Source organism: Hemitrygon akajei, chromosome 4, assembly GCF_048418815.1.
Source record: "Hemitrygon akajei chromosome 4, sHemAka1.3, whole genome shotgun sequence".
Taxonomy (NCBI): Eukaryota; Metazoa; Chordata; class Chondrichthyes; order Myliobatiformes; family Dasyatidae; genus Hemitrygon; species Hemitrygon akajei.
The window spans coordinates 97,428,433-97,448,769 of NC_133127.1; the positions used below are offsets into that span (position 1 = coordinate 97,428,433).

A 20,337-nucleotide genomic window follows, 5' to 3' on the forward strand; every position below is an offset into this window, starting at 1 on the left:
TGTCAGACCTCTGGGTGCAATAGCCCAGAACCTTGGTATGAGGCGGCATCCCACCACAGCGTATCACCCACAGTCCAGTGGCCTATGCAAGCAGTTTCATTGCTCCTTCGAGGCTGTTCTGAGGGCTTCGCTGACCGATGGCTGTTAGCATGATCACGGAGCTCAGAACTACTCCAAGAAGAGGACATGCAGTCATCCGCGGCTGGATCGATATATGGGCAGCTGTTACGAGTTGCAGGTGATTTCATTCCTGGTCAGCCTCTCAACAGCATTTGAACCTCCTCAGTAAATTCAGTTCCTTTTCTCCCATTCCTACTCCCATCACAGCGTACAGCACTCAGTTATTTTCATCCATCATGACACACACCAACATCCCGTTAGGCTCCCTTCTGGAGGCCAGTTCCACATTTTAGCTCGTAGAGGAAAGACTTCTATCCCAGATAAAAAGCAGTAAACCTGAACAAGTTTTGGTCAATCGCCTTAAACCAGCCCTCCAAGGTTTGGAGTATTCCACTGTCGTGCCCCGGCGTCACAACCCGACCATGAGGATGTCAACGTGCCAGAGGCATCTGTGGTTCCTCCACCCATGGACAAAGGACCTGAGCCAGGCGGCACGCCCAAGCTCCAGACAGGCTCACAACGCCAGCTTTAGTGAGTTCTGGGGGATCTGTGTAGGGTAACGGAATTGGGAGAAATGTATATAATTCACTACCACTAACATTGAGTTAGGGTTTTGCTTTAAGAGGCAGGTCTGATGTGATGACATCATTACGTAAGGATTTTTAACACGTTATTGAGTTTAGGCTTTGGAGTTCAATTAAATGCGTTACGGTTTTCATTAAACATAAAATACCTCACTTCGTTTTATTTGCGAAAACTAACGGGAAACTTTTTCACTCAGATGGTAGTACATGCATAGAATGAGCAGCCAGCGGGAGTGGCTGAGGCAGGCACATTAAAAGATACTTGGACAGGTACACGAATAGGTAAAACGTAGAAGGATAGGGGCCTAACATGGGCAAATGGGGCTACCTCAGAATGGCACCTTGGTTGGAATGGAGCTGTTAAGCTAAAGGGCCTTTTTCTGTGCTATATGTCTCTGACTCTATAAATCACAATGTTAATTCTAAGTGAGTTTGCCAACAATTTTAGGGTTTCATCTTTTACAGAGTAACAATACAATAAAAGCTGAATCAAGGCAACAGAGTCCAGGCCCCAGAGCATACCAAAGCAACTGAACCTGATGTTTAGAGGACGATTTAAGTGGCCGGCCGAATCAGAAAGGCCAGATACAGGCCGAAATGAGATGGCGAGGACCAGACAGTGAGTTGTTACGACCTGGAACAGGAGGCTCAGGGGCACCTCAGGTAGAACTGCTACCACCCTGCATCAGTGACTTTGTTCAATCCTGGCCTTTAGGGCTCTCTGTGAATGATTTTGCTTGGTCAGTTAATCAGCAACTGCAAATTGACCACTCTACATTACCGTGCAGATGTCTGGTAGATTGTTGGGGGCGTCGAAGGTAACATAGACCCCAGACCCCCGAGCGTATCAAAGTGACTGAACCCGATGTTTGGACGGTGATTTTGGCGTTGGGCCAGACATCAGGGTGTCGAGACCTGAGGTGAGGAACGGGCTGGTTCAGCTCACTGCTCCAATTCGTTTCCTCGGCTCTGTACTGAAGTAAGGGTCTTTCTTTGTGGATTTCATTCAAGTTATTTGCTTGCATTTATTGATTGCATGTTTTTTCTTCTGCACATTGGGTTTCTTTGTTTTATGGCTGTCTGTTAGGAGACGAATCTCAAAGTTGTATAATATATGCATACTTTGATAATAAATGTACTTTGAGCTTTGTAGCTTTCCACAATAAGACTTAACAGCTGGTAGAGTACACTGTCAGCAGTTCAGACTGAGAAAATGTTAGCTCAGGGCTTTGTTCATTAGGAGGTTTCAACTGGAAAGTACAAGATGATGTTGTTGTCCACGGGTGCATAACATACATTACCTGTGGTGTGCCCCATTCTGTCTAAGATGTATCTTGATAAATCAATTGTCCGGTCAATTTGAAAGAGTTGCAAGTCTTCTTCATCTAATGCAATGTCTCCCCAAAATGCAGCTGAAAAACAGAAACGGCGCCAGTTTAGATAAAGAATCAAACTGAAGTTAGCCAGACATCAACACAAAATAAGCACAAAACAACTGAGAGTTAAAAAATTGACCCTGATTAGTGTTTCAAGATCTGTGAGAGTTTATTTTATTTCACCATTTCAAATAGTTTCCTATTCTACAATGAAGAATCCGTTAGGAAAAGATTCACAGAGAACCAGAGCTGGGCAAAAGAGATGGAGTGGGATTTGGTTTAAAGTTGCTCCACGTTAAAATAGGGGTGGGAGTAGAGCCCAGCAAAGAGCAGGATCATGTGATGAGGTAGAAACAGAGCACTAGGGGAAATGGCAGAATGCCAGATGTTGAGTGAAAAGTGTTTTTGACATGGTTTATGGCGTTGGGAGTAAGTTAATGTGTGGCCATATGAGTCAAAGACATATTTAAGACAAACTATAAATGTTAATCTAATTGTACTCAGGAATCTAATATGATAAACCAAACTTGCCTGGTGCCAAGTTGGTTTCAAGTAACAGCAAGTGAATGTTTTTTTAACACAAGATTATAACTACTGGGATGGGTAAATCTTTTGAAGTATCCAAATCAACTGTGATCTCCTTTTCAAAAGTATTAATAAAAAAGTGTTGGTATGGATGTTGGTGAAGGCAGGATCAGCTAGTCTCATTCTTTCCCGGGAGGGCTCAATCACAAGGTATGGGAGCAGAATTAGGCCATTTGGCCCATCTCTGTCTACAGAAATTCCTCCTCATCTCCATTCTAAAAGGATGCCCCTCTATTTTGAGGCTGTATCCTCTGGTCTTAGACTTCCCCACCGTAGGAAACATCCTCTCCACATCCATTGAATCAAGGCCTTTCATCATTCGATAGATTTCAATGAGGTCACACCTCATTCTTCTGAATACCAGTGAGTACAGGCCTGCAGCTATCAAACACTCTTCATACACCCAAGCCATTCAATCCTGGAATCATCTTCACGAATCTCCTTTGAACCTTCTTCTGTTTCAGCACATTCCTTCTAAGGGGCCAAAACTGCTCAGAATACTCCAGATGAGGCCTCACAAGTACTTTCTAAAGTCCCAATATTACATCCTTGCCTTTATATTCTAGACCTCTTGAAATGAATGCTAACATTGCATTTGCCTTCCTCACCATAGGCTCAACCTTCAAATTAACCTTTAGGGAATCCTACACAAGGACTCCCATGTTTCTCTGCACCTCAGTTTTTTTTTGTATTTTCTCTCCATTTAGAAAATAGTCAACACTTTACCGAAGTGCAGAAGCATACACTTCCTGACACTATATTGCATCTGCCATTTCTTTGCCCATTCTGCTAGTCTGTGTAAGTAAGTCCTTCTGTAAACTGTTCTACTTCCTCAAAACTATCTGCCCATCTTCGCATCCTCCACAAACTTTGCAACAAAGCCATCAATTTCATCATCCAATCATCGACGTGTGTTAGGCATTCTTGCACAGGACCTTACCATTCCCTTCATCATACATTGCAGATAAACATGTCAAAAAGAATGAGGCAAATGTTCCCTTGAATTCTAAATGCAACAATAAATAAATCCCATCACAATGTTCCTAACTGTTCTATGAATATGAGACCTTAGCAGAGGAGTAAAGAAATGAGACTGAAGTAGTTTGGTAAAAGACATTGGGAACTATGAGTCAAAGCCAAGTCCATTGTCATCTGCACAATTATATGTATGCACAGGTGCAACGAAAAACTTACTTGCAGAAGCATCACAACCACATAGCATCATATAAGCAGCATTCCCATAAATTAAACACATTTTTTCAAGAAAATACAATTAGAACAAGACAAAAACTAATGTCCATTTTAATGGAAAGTGTTCAGAGCAGTCACAGTGTTACTAAACTGTAGTAGTGATTAGTATTTTGCCTGTTAGTTCAAGAACCGCAAGGTAGAAATAGTAGTTCTTGAACCTAGTGTTGTGGGACTTCACAGTTTTGTACTTCCTGTCCTTTGGTAGTTGCAATAAGATACCATGGCCTGGATGGCTGAGATCCTTAATAAAGAAAAATCTGAGAAAGGGTGTCAGACTGGAGGAAACTGATTTAAAAATCTAAAATACATATGAAAAATAATGGACTAAATTTCATAACAATAATAGAAATTTTGATCAAGCATGATGCAGAGATTAGTTAGAGTCTGTTGTTCTGCATTCTGAATACTGAAATATTCACTTTTTATAAAAATTATAGTTAATTTTACAGTGTGAAGAAATAACAAGAAATGTGGCATTCTGACAAATTTGCCCTTTTCTATTGAAAGGTCTTTCTAGATGACCAGCAGTGTGACTGCTTTCATGTGATAGTCTTCTACAGAGATCAAAGGGATATAAAACTCAGAATAATCACAAATAAAGAAAATGACACCAAAGTAATTTAAACTGTAGCAACTATCTTTTCTCTGATATTCTGTTTGATATCTTTCTTTCAAAATTTAATAGCTGGCAGAAATGCAACTGGAAGAATTATAGCGACCCTAGTTCTCCGTGCGAGAAAATCTGGTGAGATCTGCTCATAACTATTTTTAATCTTCTTAGCCAATCAAAAGCAAGAGATAATTTATATCAACCCTACTGATCTGATGTTTTGGCTCATTACCATTTCTTAAAGAGGTCCAATTCAGTTCATCGATGGTGAAAGAACTGGGCATGGGGCACGTTATAAAGGAACTTCGAAAATGAGCCTCAGCAAAGTTGCTGGGAATGATTTTGAACGGAATTGGAGTTGGGATGGGATTATTATTATTGTTGGTGTACCCAGCAACAGAGAAAGGTCGTCTTGTATACTGTTCATATAGAGCAAATCAATCACATAGCACATTGAGAACAGGGTAAAACAATAAGAATGAAGAATAAAATGCCACAGCTACAGAGAAAGGGTATTGCAGATTATCAAAAAGGTACAAAATCGTAACGAGGTAGATTGGGAGCTCAAGAGTCCATCTTATCGTAGCAGAGAATTTAATAGTCTAACAATAGCAGGGTACAAGATGTCCTTTAGCCTGATGGTGTGTGCTTTCAGGCTTTTGTATATTCTCAAATGGAAGAGGGGAGAAGAGAGAATGCCCGGGGTGGGTAGGGTCTTCGACGGGGGCCTTTGTTGTATAGCATAGATGGAATCCACAGAGGAAAGGCGGTTTTCTGTGATGTGTTAACCTGTGTCCATAACTTTCTGCAGCTTTTGTTTGCAATCATGTGCAAAGCAGTTGCCATACCAAACTGTTGTGCATCTAGAAAGGATACTTTCTATGGTGGAATGGTAAAAATTGGTAAGGGTCAATGGCAACATTAGCCTCCTGAAGTAGTAGAGGTGTTGGTTAGTTTTCTTGGCTGTGCCATCTACATGGTTGGAGCAGGATTTGACGATGTTCATTCCTATGAACTTGTAACTCTCAATCTTTTCACCATTGATGTTGAGCAGCATGCACACTGCCAGCTTCCTAAAGTCAATGGCCAGCTTTGTTGACATTAAGAGAAAAGTTGTTATCATGACACCATGTTCTCAAGCTTCTCCCTGTACTCCAAATCATTGGTATTTGAGATACAGCCCATTAGCTGCAAACCTGTAGGTGGAGTTTGAGCAGAGTAATATATTAAACACAGCCCAATCTAAAGAACATGGGGGGAGGGGAAGAGGGGTTGTTGCAGCAGAGTGCCAGAAACCCTGGTTCAACGCTGACCTGCCAGTGTGGAGCTTGTGCATTCGCTCTGATACTGTACGGGGTTCCTGTGGATGCTGCATTTCCTTCCACATCCCAAAGTTGTGTAAATTAGCAGGTTAATTGGCCAGTGTAAATTGTCTCCAGTGTGTAGATGTGTGTGGAATCTGGGTGGGGGTGAATTTGACGAGAATGTGGGAATAATAAACTATGGGATTAATGTAGAATGGATGATGTGGACTCAATGGGCCAAAGTGACTGCTTGTGTGTGAAATTTCTATATGACTCCATAGTTGCAAAATGGCAGAGGAGAAAGGAAAAAGATCTAGATCTAAAACAATGTTCATGCCCTTACCAGCTGTGAAAAGCTTTGCAGGACATAGTTTGGACTTTTCTGCCTTCATAAGTTTCATACATGACTTATCCCCTATTGTTATTGGCAACAGTGACAGTGATGCAGCCAACCTTGCATTGGCTCTGACTTGGAAAGGAGTCACTTCACAATAAAGACTGTAAAGCCCTGAAGAATTGACTGGGCAGATTCATCAATTAGGCAATCAAGTGCTGAAGACACTTGGGTTCTATTCAACATTTGTTCTGACAGAGGACCATTGGCGTGTAATAATAACTCTGCTTCTCTTTTCAAAAGTGCCTCCTGACCTGCTGAGTGTTTCCAGCATGTTCTGTGTTTTAGTTTAGAATTCCAGCATCTGCAACCTTTATGACTTTCATTTACATCTGCATCTGTTTTCATCACCATCTCTAGCAGAGCTTCTTGCTCTAAAATGGAACAGTCTAGCCAAATATAGTAAAGACTTAGTGTTGTGGTCACATACTACTGAAAAAATGATCAGTATTAACAAAAAAAATAGCGTGATATTTTACTTTAAATTTATATGCTATAAATACCATTAAAGGCAACAGCAACATTGAAGGAACATTTTTATCAAATGCCATTGTTTAAGAGGCACAGATGATGACGTGTAAAAATATGAACTGTTGTCAATGGATTTTGACACATTGTTTATATTTTTAGAATGAGCCCACTTCCTAAGGGAATTATTGCTGAAGAATTGAATATTTTTAATAATCTTGAAATGACAAATGGATTCTTGCACAAAGGCAAAGGATGTCTTCAGTGGATCTCGGCGATTATTATAATTGAAGCTCATCATGACAGAGAAGTATGGGAAAATTACAACACTGAAAAAATTCCTTCTCAGTTTTAGCCTTTCTCCAGGCTGGAAATGACATTATAATTCTTATTAACACATTGAATTAGTGCTTGTAGCCAAACAGAGGATGATATTTTGGGCACTGCATAAAATGTCAGAAGACCGTATCATTTTATTATTTGCAGTTTTCATAAATAGTGAGGCAGACTTTTTTTCATTCTTGCTAGGATACAGCTAGCAACAGTCCCACCATGCTCCAACCCTTTTATGGTGGAATGTATATCCATAGCAATCTTCAAAGCTTACAAGAATTCTACCCAATTATTTTTCCAAATTGCAACTAAGATTAATCAAAAGATCATAGAACACATGCACCTTGTCTAATTATGGACTTAACCAAAAAAAAGCCACAAATTCTTCTGGAGCTATAATTACCAATTATAATTTACACTGTCAGTTGTTGAGTAACAATTACTTCATTAGCTCTTGTAGCTGTTGGAATTGATTGTTTCTCATGTCAGTATATTAAAATGAAACTAAGCTTCAGCTCCATGCTTTGCAAGTGCATCTTTATGTGAAATATAGTAGCTATTACCCACAGTAGCAGAGGACCATCTCAAACACTAGTTGATCATATAAAATTATTGGTCTCTTTGCACTGGCTTCATTATAACCTAAAAAATTGGGTAATTGCTATAACTAGGTGGTAAAAAGCAAGAGTCAAATTGATTAAAAGGCCTTTCTTCTTTGTAGGAGCCATATATCTATCTTCTGTCTCTCTGTATTGCATTTAGTGTTGCGTGTTTATGTATAATCTGTCACGCGAGTTAGGGTGTGGTAGAAGCAAATGGGTAGAGTTATGTATTCACGGTTTGTTAGTCTAGTTTCGCTTAGCAGAGAAGGAGTGAGTCACAGAGAAAGATAGTTTTTGTTAACCACTTATTACACTAATATCACTATTAGACCACTTAGTTCTGCTGATTTGAATGCTAAGATCACTATAATCGCTAATATAGTTTCATCAGCTTTTTTATTGCTACAAGATCAGTCGTCTTTGCTGGTTTCGTAATAGAGGATCGAACATACTTTTCTGATTTGGAAACTTGTTACTTGGAAGCACGACATACAGTGTCAAGTACACTGGCTCAGTCTCTCAGCGGTTTTGGTTTGTTTTCAAGTAGCCGCTACATTCTTAAGCCACTGTCAGTATGCTAAACTATCACTCAAATTCAGAAAATTGCTGGAAATGCCAGTTACATCTATGGAAAGAGAAAAAAAACAGAAGTAACGTTTTAGGTGAAAGCCTTTTATCGAACTGTTCTGATGAAAAGTCAAAACATTAACTATTCTTTTTTCAACAGATGCTGTCTATTCTGCTGAGAGCTTCTAGCATTTTTGTTGTTATTTATCAATTCCAGCATCCACATTTTTTATGATTATTGAATTACACTTAGTTTACCCAAAGTATCCAGAATGTGCTTGGGCTTAACAACTTCTCACATTAGCATATTAATAATACATTATTAGTAACTTCTGGCAACTGTTGTGTCAGAGACTTCAAGCACCAATTTACATTTTTCCATTTATTTCAATTACATTGAAACCATATCAGTGAGTTGTACACAAATTTTATTCTGATACATCAGTTCTGGAAAAGATAACTCATGCCACTACTATGCTTGCAATCAGCATGAAGTCTAACTTTATTATGCTGGTGAATTTGGGCGTGCTTGGACCTGCTCCTGCCATACCTTGCTATACTCCCTAGTGTACCCGGATTGGCCCTTCATTTGATTATGAGGGCTCCATCCAGGCACAATGTTACTTTCTCGGCTTTCTCTTCACTGTGAGCCAATGGAAATAAATCAATTAGCTCTTACACTCAAAACCACTGGGGCTTATCATGTAGCTTAGCAGAAGATCACACTGCTTTTCAATTTTGCAGGTGCAATATTCAAGTGGAAAATTTACATGACTGTGCTTATGACCACAAAAACGGTAGACAATGAAATGGCTTTAAATTTACTTAGTTTTTGTTCTCCGTTTAAAAGATTCCTATGTCAACTGTAGTACGGTGGACATGCAATTGATTTCTTATTTATCTCCTGCATGTTTTAGCATACTCAGTTTTTAGGTTGTTAGTGATTAGAAAACTATTTTTAGAAAATGTTAGCCTGTGCCACCCTCAATTATTATATACTAGTGTCTCCTACCAGAAGGAGTGAGTACATGAATAAATCCAGCTGTTATTTCCCCTACAATCAAATAATCAATCAAAGATCGCAATCTAGTCCAGTCAGAAATAACAACACTTTTGGCCAGATGCAAACTGGCTGTCAGCACTCAGGTTTGTAACTGTGGTTTCTTGGAACTATTTGCATGCAGCCACAGTTGCTCCTATGCCAATTTATGTGCATATTTAAACTATGTTCTGAATGTGAGCTTGCAATTTCTCATTTTCCTTACTTTTTCTTTTTTTAAACCTCTCCTGCTCCCTACACGCACTCATTCACTTCTCACCTCCTGGTTATACTGTCCCACAAACAACAATCCCCCCTAATTTTTCCTAGAACTGCTTGGACCAACATTGCTCTGAGCATTTCAGTTACACCCACATAGCTTAGAGGGAACTAAGCCCAAAAGAACTCCTTAAATTTCCCTACTCCTCAAGGGTCTATTACAGGCCTACCTCGTTGATCAGCTAGTGCTTTGGAGTTCTCAGTATCTTCCAAAGTGCCAGCGAGAATACTTACTGATACCAACATACCGAGCAGCATCTCCAAATACCTCTTGCAGTTCTCTTGCCGACCTTCATAACCTTTGTATTTGTGAAGATTTCATTTTGCCAATCATATCCCCATTAAATTAATGCCTTCCACTACTAACCCTCTGAGCTCTAAGTAGATAAACAGTTGTCAGGACAGTCACATCTCCAACCTGAATCCCCATTCACTTGCCAATATATTCAACCAGATATTTCAACCAGAAATAAGCAAATTTCTACAGATGAACCATGGAGAGCATTCTAACAGGCTGCATCACTCTGGTATGGGGGAAGCAGAGGGCAGGGGCTGCTGGCTACTGCACAGCATTGAAGTAGCTGAGGAGAATTGTGAAATTAGTCAGCTCCATCATGAGCACAAGCCTCCGAAGTATCCAGGACATTTTCAAGGAGCCGTGCTTCAGGAAGGTGGCATCTGTCATTGAGGACCGCCATCACCCAGGTTATACCCTCTTCTCTTTGCTAGTTGCTGCCCATGTGGCCATTACCAATGCCTTAACAAGGCCGCCACTCCCAGTTGTTACCTGGTTACATACTTCAGAAGACTTTTAGTCACATTTAGCCAGAAAGTTACTCTTTTCCAAAGTCAGCTTAGTTAGGGGCTACCATCAGGTGCTTGTGCACTCAGAGAACATTCACAAAACAGCTGTGAGAACCCCACTTAGACTGAGTTTCTGTGCATGCCTTTTGGGCTGAGAAATGCAGCACAGACTTTCCAATGGCTGATGGACTCTGCATTAAAAGAGTTAGGTTTTCTTTTTTTGTTTACCCAGATGACACACTTGTCACCAGTGCATTCAAATCCAAACACTCATCTCATCTCCACACACTTTTCAAGTGCTTAAGCCAACATGGGCTGATTATTAACCCTGCTAAATGCCAGTTTGGGTTGTCAACCATTAACTTTCTTGGCCGTCACATCTCCGCAGAAGGGAGAGCCCCCTCCCTCCCTTCTATTCGCTATTATGGATTTTCCCACTGCCCTGCACTGCACTACTAAAACACTGCAGGAGTTTCTAAGGTACGGTGAATTCCTATCACCGCTTCATTCCGTGAGCTGCTGAACTCATGTTCCGCCTGTACAGAGCGCTTAAAGGCCATACTTCACTGGTCAGCAGACATAACCAGGGCGTTTGATGATACCAAACGAGCTCTTTCTAACACAACCCTACTGGCGGACCCGCACCCCAGCTCACTCACAGCCATTACTGCTGGCCTTTCAGTCTGTGCTGTGGGTGCTGTGCATGAACAATTGGTTGGAGGCGTGTGGCAGCCTTTCACCTTCTTCAGCCGACAGCTCTGTCTCCACTGAAAGGAAGCACAGCACACTTCACCACAAACTTCACTGTCTATCTGGCTGCTTGCCATTTTCATTTTCTTCTACAGGGTCACCATTTCACAGCGTTTGTTGACCACAAACCCTTCGTGTATCCGATAGCTAAAATATCAGACACTTGGTCAGTTCTGATGAAGGGTCTTGGCCCTTCATCTCTGGAAATTAATGAACAGTTGACATTTCACACCAAGATCCTGCTTCAGGATTGAAAAGGGAGGGGGAAGACGCCAAAATGAAAAGGTGGTGGGGGGGAGAGAACAAGCTAGAAAGTGATAAGTGAAGCCAGGTAGGGTGGGAAAGGTAAAGGGCTGGAGAGGAAGGAATCTAATAACAGAGGAGAGTGGACCATGGGAGAAAGGGAAGAAGGAGGGGCAGCGGGGGAGGTGATGGGAAAAGGTCAGAGTTAGAGGGCAGCAGAGATCACAGAGCAGGGTAGTGAGAGAGGGTCTCACTGAATTTCTGTCGAAAAGCAGATTTAAATTTGTTAAGGGTAGGGATCCCTCAAAGAGGCTTAAACTCATGAGTGTCTGCTGCCAAAATCTGAGTCCAAATTCACATTCAACCATCCATCAGCCTTAGCTCACAGATCTTCGTTGGCTCCTGGTTGCATTTTAAGATTCTCATTTTTGTTTTCAAATTCATCTTCAAGTTACTTGAGATGTTTCTGTCCCCAGTGTTAACTAATCCACCATTGGCAGCTGCGTCTTAGTTATATAGCCTGGCATTCTTTTTCCAAATCTTCCCACTTAGCAATCTTCCTTTGTGCCTAAGAGGTATTTTAAAATTTTACTCTTATTACCAAGCTTTTGCTTGCTTTCCCTCTATCACCTCTGTGACTCAGGAACCGATTTTGATTGATAATGCAAACTTGAAACACCTTGTGATGTCAGAACCATTTAAAATGCTAAATGAATGTAAATCTTATTGCTGACATGCAAAGTGCATTCTAAAATACCGGCTGTGTTGAGTCTGTGAGTAGGGCCAATCTGGGCAAATTAAATGAACTAACAGAAAACATGAAAATTACAAATAAAACACATGAAGTGCACTCTAATTTGAAATTGAAATTCAGTTTTTTTGTAATATTTCAGAACTAATACATCAGAGTTTAACAAAATAATGCATTCTGGTTCAGCCTCGATTTTTATTTGCAGTAATGTTCTAATTGTCTTCTAAACTGGAAAAATTTGCCTCCTTATTCAGCTTCAGCACAATCCCTAATGGCCAGTGGTATTAAGTGGGGGGGGGGGGGGGAGAAGAGGGATCATAAATCAGAACTAGTTTGGATAGAGCTAGGAAACAATGCCATTAAGTCCTAATCAGTTGTGATAATGTAGATTATAAAATTAATTAGGAAATTAGTGAGGCATGTGAACGGGGTACTGTAGGCATCATACGTGATTTTAAAATACATGTTAACTGGGCAAACAAATTTGCAATAGCGTGGAGGGCAAATTTATGGAGAGTGCAAGACATACAAATTAATAAATTGAGGATTCACTGAGGAAATACTTCTACATCCATTATTGTGCAAAGGGAAAGATTAAGTAATAATTTAGGAATTAAGAAATCTTTAGTGAAGAGTGACCATGATGTGATTAAAAGAGATATGGTTCAATCTGAAATTGATGCCTTATACCCGAATACAGCAAACAATAAAGGTACAGTGTGAGTTGGAAGTTGTCAAAGTTCAAAGTAAATTTTATTCTCGAAGTACCTGTATGTCACCACATACAACTCTGGGATTCATTTTCCTGCAGGCTATAGAAAAGTAACAATAACAGGATCAATGTAAGATCAACTAGAGTGCAGAAGACAATACACTGTCCAAATGCAATATAAATAAACAGCAGTAAATAATAAGAACCTAAGATAACAACAAGATAAAGAGTTGTTAAAGTGAGATCATTGGTTGTGGGAACATTTCAATGGATGGCAGGTGAGTGTAGTTATCCCCTTTTGTTCAAGAGCCTTAACGTTGTGGTGTAATATGATAGACTGGGAAATAACACTAAAAGACACTACAGGAAACATTTAAATAACTGACAGATATATTACAAATAATAAGCTGACCAGAATCAGGCATTTAACTGCAGCCACAAACATAACCACAGCACAGTGGTCAGCTGCAGGCAAGAACCTTCAAGATGTGAGGATAAAGTTCACGAAAAAGGCATGCCAGCAGCTATATACTTCATTAGGAGTTTGAGGAGATTTGATATGTCACAAAAGACTCTACAATTTCTACAGATGTTTGGTAGAGAGTATTCTGACTGGTTGAATGCCTGCGTGCGTGGTGTGGCGACTCGAACGGATCAAAGGAAGCTGCAGGCTAATCCAGCCCTGTCACAGGCACAACTCTTCCACTGTTGAGGACTTCTTCAAAAAGCAGTACCTCAAGAAAGCAGCACGCATCATTAAGAACCCTCACCATCTGTGACCTCTTTTCATTACTGCCATCAGGGAGGAGGGTACAATACCCTGAAGGCACATACTACACTTTTTTTGGAACGGTTCCTTCCCTCCATCAGATTTCTGAATGGTTAATGAACCCCTGCACACTACCTTGCTGTTTCTCTTTTGCACTGTTTATTTGAACATAGAACCTCCACTACCTCCTCCATTTTCACTATCGCACATAATTGGTCCTATTCTCACACAGCTCACCCTCTTGTTCTTCATATGTGTGTATAATGCCTTGGGCTGCTCGCCAGAGCCATCTCATGCACCCGTTGCGTTCTCCCAATTCTCTGTTTATTTATAAGCCCATAAGAAATAGGAGCAGAATTGGGCCACTTTGCCCATCAGGTCTGCTCTGCCATTTCATTATGACTCATCCATTTTCCCTAACCCCATTCTCCTGCCTTCTCCCCATAACCTTTTGCACCCTGACTAATCAAGAACCTATCAACCTCTGTTCTTAATGTGCCCAATAACCTGGGCTCTATGGCCCCCTGTGGCAAAAAATTCCACAGATTTACCACCCTCTGGCTAAAGAAACTCCTCATCTCCATTCTACCTGGGCATTCCTCTGTTCTGAGGCTGGGCCCTCTGGTCCTAGACTCCTCCACTATAGGAAACATCCTCTCAACATACACTCTATCTAGGCCTTTCAACATTCAATAGCTTTCAATGAAATTCCCCTTATTCTTCTATATTCCTGTGAGCAGAGGTCCAAAACAATCAAATGTTCCTTGTACATTAACCCTTTCATTCCCATGAATCTTGACTGAACCCTCTCCAATGTCAGCACATTTTTTCTTAAATAAGAGAACCAAACTGCTCATAATACTAAAGACCTCACCAGTACCTTATAAAGCCTCAGCATCACATCCTCGTTTTTATATTCTAGTCCTCTCAAAATGAATTATAACATTGCATTTGCCTTCCTTACCACTGACTCAACCTGCAATTTAAACTTTAAGGAATCCTGCATGAAGACTCCCAAGTTCCTTGCACCTTGGATTTTTGAATTTTCTTCCTGCTTACAAAATAGTCTACGCTTTTGTTTCTTCCAACGAAGTGCATGACCACACACTTTGACACTGTATTCCATCTGCCTCTTCTTTATCCATTCTCCTATCTGAGTCCTTCTGCAGCCTCCCTGCTTCCTCAAGACTATCTGTTCCTCCAGCTATCTTCGTATCATCTGCAAAATCTGCCACAAAGCCTTCAATTCCATCATCCAAATCATTGACATATAACATAAAAGAAGTGGTCCCAACACAGACCCCTGTGGAACACCACTAGTCACTGGCAGCCAACCAGAAAAGGCTCCCTTTATTCCCACTCTTTGCCTCCTGCCAATCAGCCCATCCTCTATTTATCCTAGTATCTTTCCTGTGATATCATGGGTTCTTATCTTGTTAAGCAGCCTCATGAGTGGCACCTTGTCAAAGGCCTTCCGGAAATCTAAGCACACAACATTCACAGATTCTCCATTGTCTATTCTGCTTGTTTTTTCCTCAAAAAACCTCAACAGATTTGTCAGGCAAGATTCCCCCTTAAGGAAAGCATGCTGACTTTGGCCTATTTTACCATGTGCCTCCAAGTACCTCGAGATCTCATCTGAACAATTAACTTCAACATCTTCCCAACCACTGAGGTTAGGCTAACAGGCCTATAATTTCTTCTATCTCCTCCCTTCTTAAAAGATGGAGTGCGATTTGCAACTTTCCACTCTTACAGAAGCATGCTGAATATAGTGATTCTTCAAAGACCATTACTAATCCTCCACAATTCATCTGGTCCAGGTCTACCTTCATACCTTTCAGTTTCCCAAGCTCCTTCTCCCTAGTAATCCAATCGCATGTACTTCTGTTCCCTGACACTCTCAAACTTCTGGCATACTGCTAGTGTCTTTCATAGTGAAGATAGATGCAAAATATTTATTTAGCTTGTCTTTCATTTCCTTGTCCCCCATTACTACCTCCCCAGTGTCATTTTCCAGCAATTTGATGTCTTCCCTCACCTCTCTTTTACTCCCTATTCTGGAGGAACTCGGCAGGTCAGGCAGCATCTATGAAAGTGAATAAACAGTCAACATTTTGGGCTGAGAAAGAAGGGAGAAGTCTAAAACAGACTTCTGGGATCCTCTCTGATATTTTTGACTAACTTTAAATAGAAATATTTAATCTTTTCCCTCCTTATGACTTTTTATTTGCCTTCTGTTGATTTTTAAAACCTTCCTAATTCTCTAGAGAACTTCTCATTAATCTTTGCTCTATTATATGCCCTCTCTTTAGCTTTTATATTGGCTTTGACTTCACTTGTCAGCCACAGCTGTGTCATACTGCCTTTAGAATACTACCTCTTTGGGATAGATTTATCCTGTGCCTTCAAAATTTTTCCCAGAAACTCCAGCCATTGCTGTTCTGCTGTCATCCCTGCTAATGTCCCCTTCTAATCAACTTTGTCCAGTTTCATTCTCATGCCTCTTTTAATCCCCTTTACTCCACATTAATACTGATAATCTGATCTCTCTCTCCCCTTCCCTGCCCCCATCCCACTGCCAAATTATTTTAAAACCTCCCCAGCAGATCTACCACACCTACCCACAAGGATATCGGTCTCCCTCCGGTTCAGTTGTAACCCATACCTTTTTTGCAGGTCATATCTTCCCCAGAAGACATCCTAATGATCTGGAAATTTGAAGCCCAGCCCTCTGCATCAGTTCTTCCACCTCACATTCATCTGCAAAATTATCCTAGTCTTACACCCTAAATTCTCTCTTCAGGACCTGCTCCCTTTTCCTGCCTACAACATTGGTACTAATATCTACCAAGACTTCTGGCTGCACACCCTCCCCATTCAGAATGCCATGGACCTGTTCTGAGACCTCCCTGACTCTGGTTCCTGGGAGGCAGCATACCATCAAGATAATGCACACAAAATTCTGGAGGAACTCGGCAGATCAGGCAGCATCTATGAAAATGAATAAACAGTTGACAATTTGGTCTGAGAAAGAAGGGGGAAGATACCAGAATTAAAAAGTGGGAAGAGGGAAAGGAGGCTAGCTGGAAAGTGATAGGTGATGCCAGATGTATGGGAAAAGTTACGAGCTGGAGAAGAAGGAATTCAATAGGAGAGGAGAGTAGACGATATGAGAAAAGGGAGGAGGGGGCCCAGGGGGAAGTGATAGGCAGGTGAAAAGATGTTAAAAGTCAGACTGGTGAAGAGAGGAAGAGGGGAGGGGGAGGGGGATGGATTTTTTTAAAAACTTCGAAGAAAAAAATCAATATTCATGCCATCAGGTTGGAGGCTACAATAAGATGTTGCTTCTCCACCCTGAGGGTGGCCTCCTCTTGTGTGGAGGCCATGGACCGATACGTCAGAATGGGAATAGGAATTAAAATATTTAACCAGCAGGAGGTTTTGTTTGTGCCAGATGTAGTGGAGGTGCTCGAAGTGGTCCTAATTTACAACGGGTCTCACCAGAGTAGAGGAGGCTGCATTGGGAGCACCGGACACAATAGATGACCCCAGAAAATTCGTAGATGAAGGTGTTGCTTCGCCTGGAAGGACGGCTTGGGGTCCTGACTGGTGCTGAGGGAGGAAGTGTATGGGCAGGTGTAGCACTTGGGCAAGTTGCAGGGGTAAGAGCCGGGAGGGAGATTAGGTGGGATGGACAAATGGATAAGGGAGTCGCAGAGGGAGTGATCCCTGTGAAATGCAGATAGTGGTGGGAAGGTAAATGATAGGATCCCTTTGGGGATGGTGGAAGTTGCCGAACATGCTGTCTTGGACAGAGAGGCTGATGGGGCGGTAGGTAAGGACAAGAGGAAATAAGGTTGGAAGAGGTATACTCAAGATAACTGTGGAAATCAGTAGGTTTACAAATAATATTGATCAACTGTTTGTCTACAGAGGTGGAGATAGAGAGATCGAGAAAGGGGAGGGATGTGTCAGGGTAGGACCAAATGAATTTAAGGGCAGGGTGGCGATAGAGAGATCGAGAAAGGGGAGGGTTGTGTCAGGGTAGGACCAACTGAATTTAAGGGCAGGGTGGAAGCTAGAGGCAAAGTTGATGAAATTAACGAGCTCACATAGGTGCATGAAGCAGCACCAATGCAGTTGTCAGTGTAGCAGAGGAAGAGTTGGGGTGTATTACCGGGGAAGGTTTGGATCATGGACTGTCTACGTAACCAATGCCAGGTATAGCTGGGGTCCATGCAGGTGCCCAAGGCAACCCCTCAGGTTTGGAGAAAGTGGAAGAAGCTGATGGAAAAAATGATGAGGATGAAGACTAGTTCTGGAGGAGGACTGGTTGGTACTTTTGTCAAAAGAGAAGTGGAGAGCATTGAGGCCTTCTTGATGGGGAATAGAAGTGTATAGGGACTGAATGTCCATGGTGAAAATGAGGCAGCCAGAGCCAGGGAATTGAAAGTTACTGAGGACACCATCTGGGTTTCTTTCACATCCACAGAATCTTTTGTCTACTCCAACTAGAGAATCCCTTATCACCACTGCAGTCTTCTTCTTCCCCTCTTCCCTTCTGAACCACAATGCCAGACTCCGTGCCAGAGACCCGGTCCCCACCACCCCCCCCCCACAAACTATCCAAAATGGTATACTTATTATTGAGGGGAACAGCCAAAGGTGTACTCTACAGTGGCTGTCCATTTCCTTTCCCTCTCCTGCCTACTACAACTGGGGAGGTGGGGGATCTCCTCAGTTTCCTGTATGAACCAAAAGCCATCGAGCGCAGCTCTGGCTCATTAACATGTTCTCTAAGAAGCTGCAACTCAATGCAGGTATGGTTACCCAAAACTTATTGCAGTGACGATCCAGTTGGCTAGAGGACTCCTTGAATTCCCACATCTCACACAAAGAACACATCAGAGCCCCTACAGCCCTAACTATGCACCAAGGCATTGGTAAGGCCAAATTTGGAATATTGTGTACAGTTCTGGTCACCGAATTATAGGAAAGATATCAATAAATTAGAGAGAGTGCAGACGATTTACTAGGATGTTACCTGGGTTTCAGCACTTAAGTTACAGAGAAAGGTTGAACAAGTTACGTCTTTATTCATTGGAGCGTAGAAGGTTGAGGGGGGATTTGATCGAGGTATTTAAAATTTTTGAGAGGGATAGATAGGGTTGACGTGAATAGGCTGTTTCCATTGAGAGTAGGGGAGATTCAAAGGAGAGGACATGATTTGAGAGTTAGGGGGCAAAAGTTTAAGGGAAACACGAGGGGGTATTTCTTTACTCAGAGAGTGATAGCTGTGTGGAATGAGCTTCCAGTAGAAGTAGTAGAGGCCAGTTCAGTTGTGTCATTTAAGGTAAAATTGGATAGGTATATGGACAGGAAAGGAGTGGAGGGTTATGGGCTGAGTGCGGGTAGGTGGGACTAGGTGAGATTAAGAGTTCGGCACGGACTAGGAGGGCCGGAATGGCCTGTTTCCGTGCTGTGGTTGTTATATGGTTAACAGATGGGGAATGAAGAAGGAACTTACTAGAAAATCCCTCACCCGAGCCTGTTGAGTCAAAGCCTCCACACTCTAACACTGGTCCACTCACACAATGGCCACTCCACTTGTCCATATCTTATTTTTATTTGCCCTTGCTAATAAATTACGATGTGATTAAGACACCAGAAAAAGCTGAAAGCCTGCAAATGCTCCTTTATTAAAAATCTTGCCCCGACCTGTGTATAGCCAGCTCTAACAATTCGATTTGGCTGCTGGATATAAATTATTTGTAATTTTACACTCTGCTGCCACAAGACAACAGATTTCACAGCATCTGTCAGTGATAATACCCGATTCTGAGGGTCAGACTGTTTACTGTCCTCTGTTATATAAAGACTAGAACCGGGACAGCCTCAGAATACAAGGATGTCCCTTTAAAACAGAGATGAGCAGGAATTTCCTTAGCCAGAGGGTGGTGACTCTGAAATTCATTGCCTCAGATGGCTATGAAGGCTAAATCTGGGTATATTTAAAGCAGAGTTTGATAGGTTCTTGATTAGTAAGGGTGTTAAAGGTTATGGGGAGAAGGCAGGAAAATGAGGTTGAGAGGTGTAATATATCAGCCATGTTCAAATGGTGGTGCAGGCTCAATGGGCCAAATGGCCTAATTCTGCTCCTATGTGTTAAGGTCTTATGGTGTTCACTGAGGCACTCCATTCAAGAAATTCCGAGTCCATTTAAATCTTGTGGGGTTAAGAACAGCAGTGGGAGATCAAACTGATTTAACGAGACAGCAAAATTCTTGATATGCCGACATATCAACAACTAGCTGCTGATTTCAAAGCTGATGACTCTAGTGTATAACCCATCCACACATTCTCAGCGTTCACACTCACCTTCTCGGTCCAGACCTGATGAAGGGTCTCGGCCCGAAACATCAACTGTTTACTCTTTTCCAAAGAGGCTGCCTGGCCTGCAGAGTTCTTTCAGCATTTTATGCATGATAACTTAGGTTTCTATTCAATGATTGGAGATTTTTGCCAAGGCAAAATAGATCACTGACTGATGGGAAACAAAGGCTCTGTTTCCAGAATCCAATAAAATTAACATTAGCTCCACCGCACCACTTATGCCATTGAGTAAGTCTCTCAGCTGCCTATTAGTTATATTGCTTTACTGACATTGTGGAATGCCTTGTAGACAGCTGTGGCCCAATGCTTTTCTCTGACTCTGATCATCGGTTCAAGCACCACACTGGAGATCTGAACATAACGCCAGCTTGCGTCCTTATTGCAGTGACGATCCAGCTGG

At 41.7% G+C, this 20,337-nt stretch overlaps 1 protein-coding gene across 2 annotated transcripts in view; it reads right to left on the bottom strand.

Moving 5' to 3' along the window:
* The window catches only part of tll1 (tolloid-like 1), a 396,079-nt gene that overhangs the window by 254,876 nt on the left and 120,866 nt on the right, over positions 1–20,337 (bottom strand). For both annotated transcript variants that reach the window (XM_073043080.1, XM_073043082.1), the window contains exon 3: positions 2,006–2,116. In XM_073043080.1, the coding sequence (XP_072899181.1) occupies positions 2,006–2,116 (111 nt within the window). The remainder of the gene's footprint in view (positions 1–2,005; positions 2,117–20,337) is intronic.